Source organism: Mandrillus leucophaeus, unplaced genomic scaffold, assembly GCF_000951045.1.
Source record: "Mandrillus leucophaeus isolate KB7577 unplaced genomic scaffold, Mleu.le_1.0 Scaffold634, whole genome shotgun sequence".
Classification (NCBI taxonomy): Eukaryota; Metazoa; Chordata; class Mammalia; order Primates; family Cercopithecidae; genus Mandrillus; species Mandrillus leucophaeus.
This window is the reverse complement of record NW_012106853.1, coordinates 212172-213137: the sequence shown is the minus strand read 5'-3', so window position 1 is coordinate 213137 and position 966 is coordinate 212172. Positions and strand designations below refer to the sequence as shown.

Sequence of the window (966 nt, the reverse complement as noted above, 5' to 3'; positions counted from 1 at the left end):
GGGAAGGGAAAGGGAAGGGGAAGGGAAGGGAAGGCACAAGGAACATGAATGAACCTTGAGGCCATCACGCTCAGTGACGGAAAGCAGGCACAGAGGACCACAGGTTGCAGGATTCCATTACTACGCCGTGTCCACAACGGGCAAAGGCACAGTGAAAGAAAGAGGATCTGGGGAGGGGCACTGGGGAGGGCCAGCTTCGTGGGGCCAGGGTCTCCTTCTGGGGTGAAGAGAACATTCTGGAACCAGGCAGGTAGCGGTAAAAGGCAACGTGCTCCGTTCAGGTAGTTGTTTGATACGGTGACTCGGGCCGTGTCCACTTCATTTCCATAAAACCAGTGAGTTTTGCGAATGAGGCCGTGGGGCTTGCGCGGGCCTGACTCAGGCGGCGGGGACCAACTCCCTGCCTTCCCTTCCTCTCGCAGACGGTCGGGGGGCTGATTCTGGAGAAGCCGGTGGACAAGCAGGACGCCTACAGGATGCTGTCCCGGTGAGCACCGTGCCGGCCTCGGAGCTGTCTCAGGTTCTGGGCCAGAGGAGCCGTCATACCCGGCCGGGTGTCCTGGGGAGCAGGGTGGATCTGTCTCAGCTCTGCCGTCTGAGCTGTGGTGTCTGTGTGAGCTGTGTGAGCTGTGCCGTCTGAGCTGTGTGTGTGAGCTGTGCCGTGTGAGCTGTGCCGTGTGAGCTGTGTGTGTGAGCTGTGTGTGTGAGCTGTGTGTGTGAGCTGTGCCGTCTGAGCTGTGTGTGTGAGCTGTGCCGTGTGAGCTGTGCCGTGTGAGCTGTGTGTGTGAGCTGTGCCGTGTGAGCTGTGCGGTGTGAGCTGTGTGTGTGAGCTGTGTGTGTGAGCTGTGTGTGTGAGCTGCGCCGTGTGAGCTGTGTGTGTGAGCTGTGTGAGCTGTGCCGTCTGAGCTGTGCCGTGTGAGCTGTGCGGTGTGAGCTGTGTGTGTGAGCTGTGCGGTGTGAGCTGTG

At 60.0% G+C, this 966-nt stretch overlaps 1 protein-coding gene across 1 annotated transcript in view; it reads left to right on the top strand.

Annotated features, from left to right (window-relative positions):
* ASMTL (acetylserotonin O-methyltransferase-like) overlaps window positions 1-966 on the top strand; it is a 55716-nt gene that overhangs the window by 13577 nt on the left and 41173 nt on the right. Inside the window, exon 2 of the mRNA XM_012000630.1 lies at window positions 423-487. Coding sequence (XP_011856020.1) covers window positions 423-487 — 65 coding nt within the window. The remainder of the gene's footprint in view (window positions 1-422; window positions 488-966) is intronic.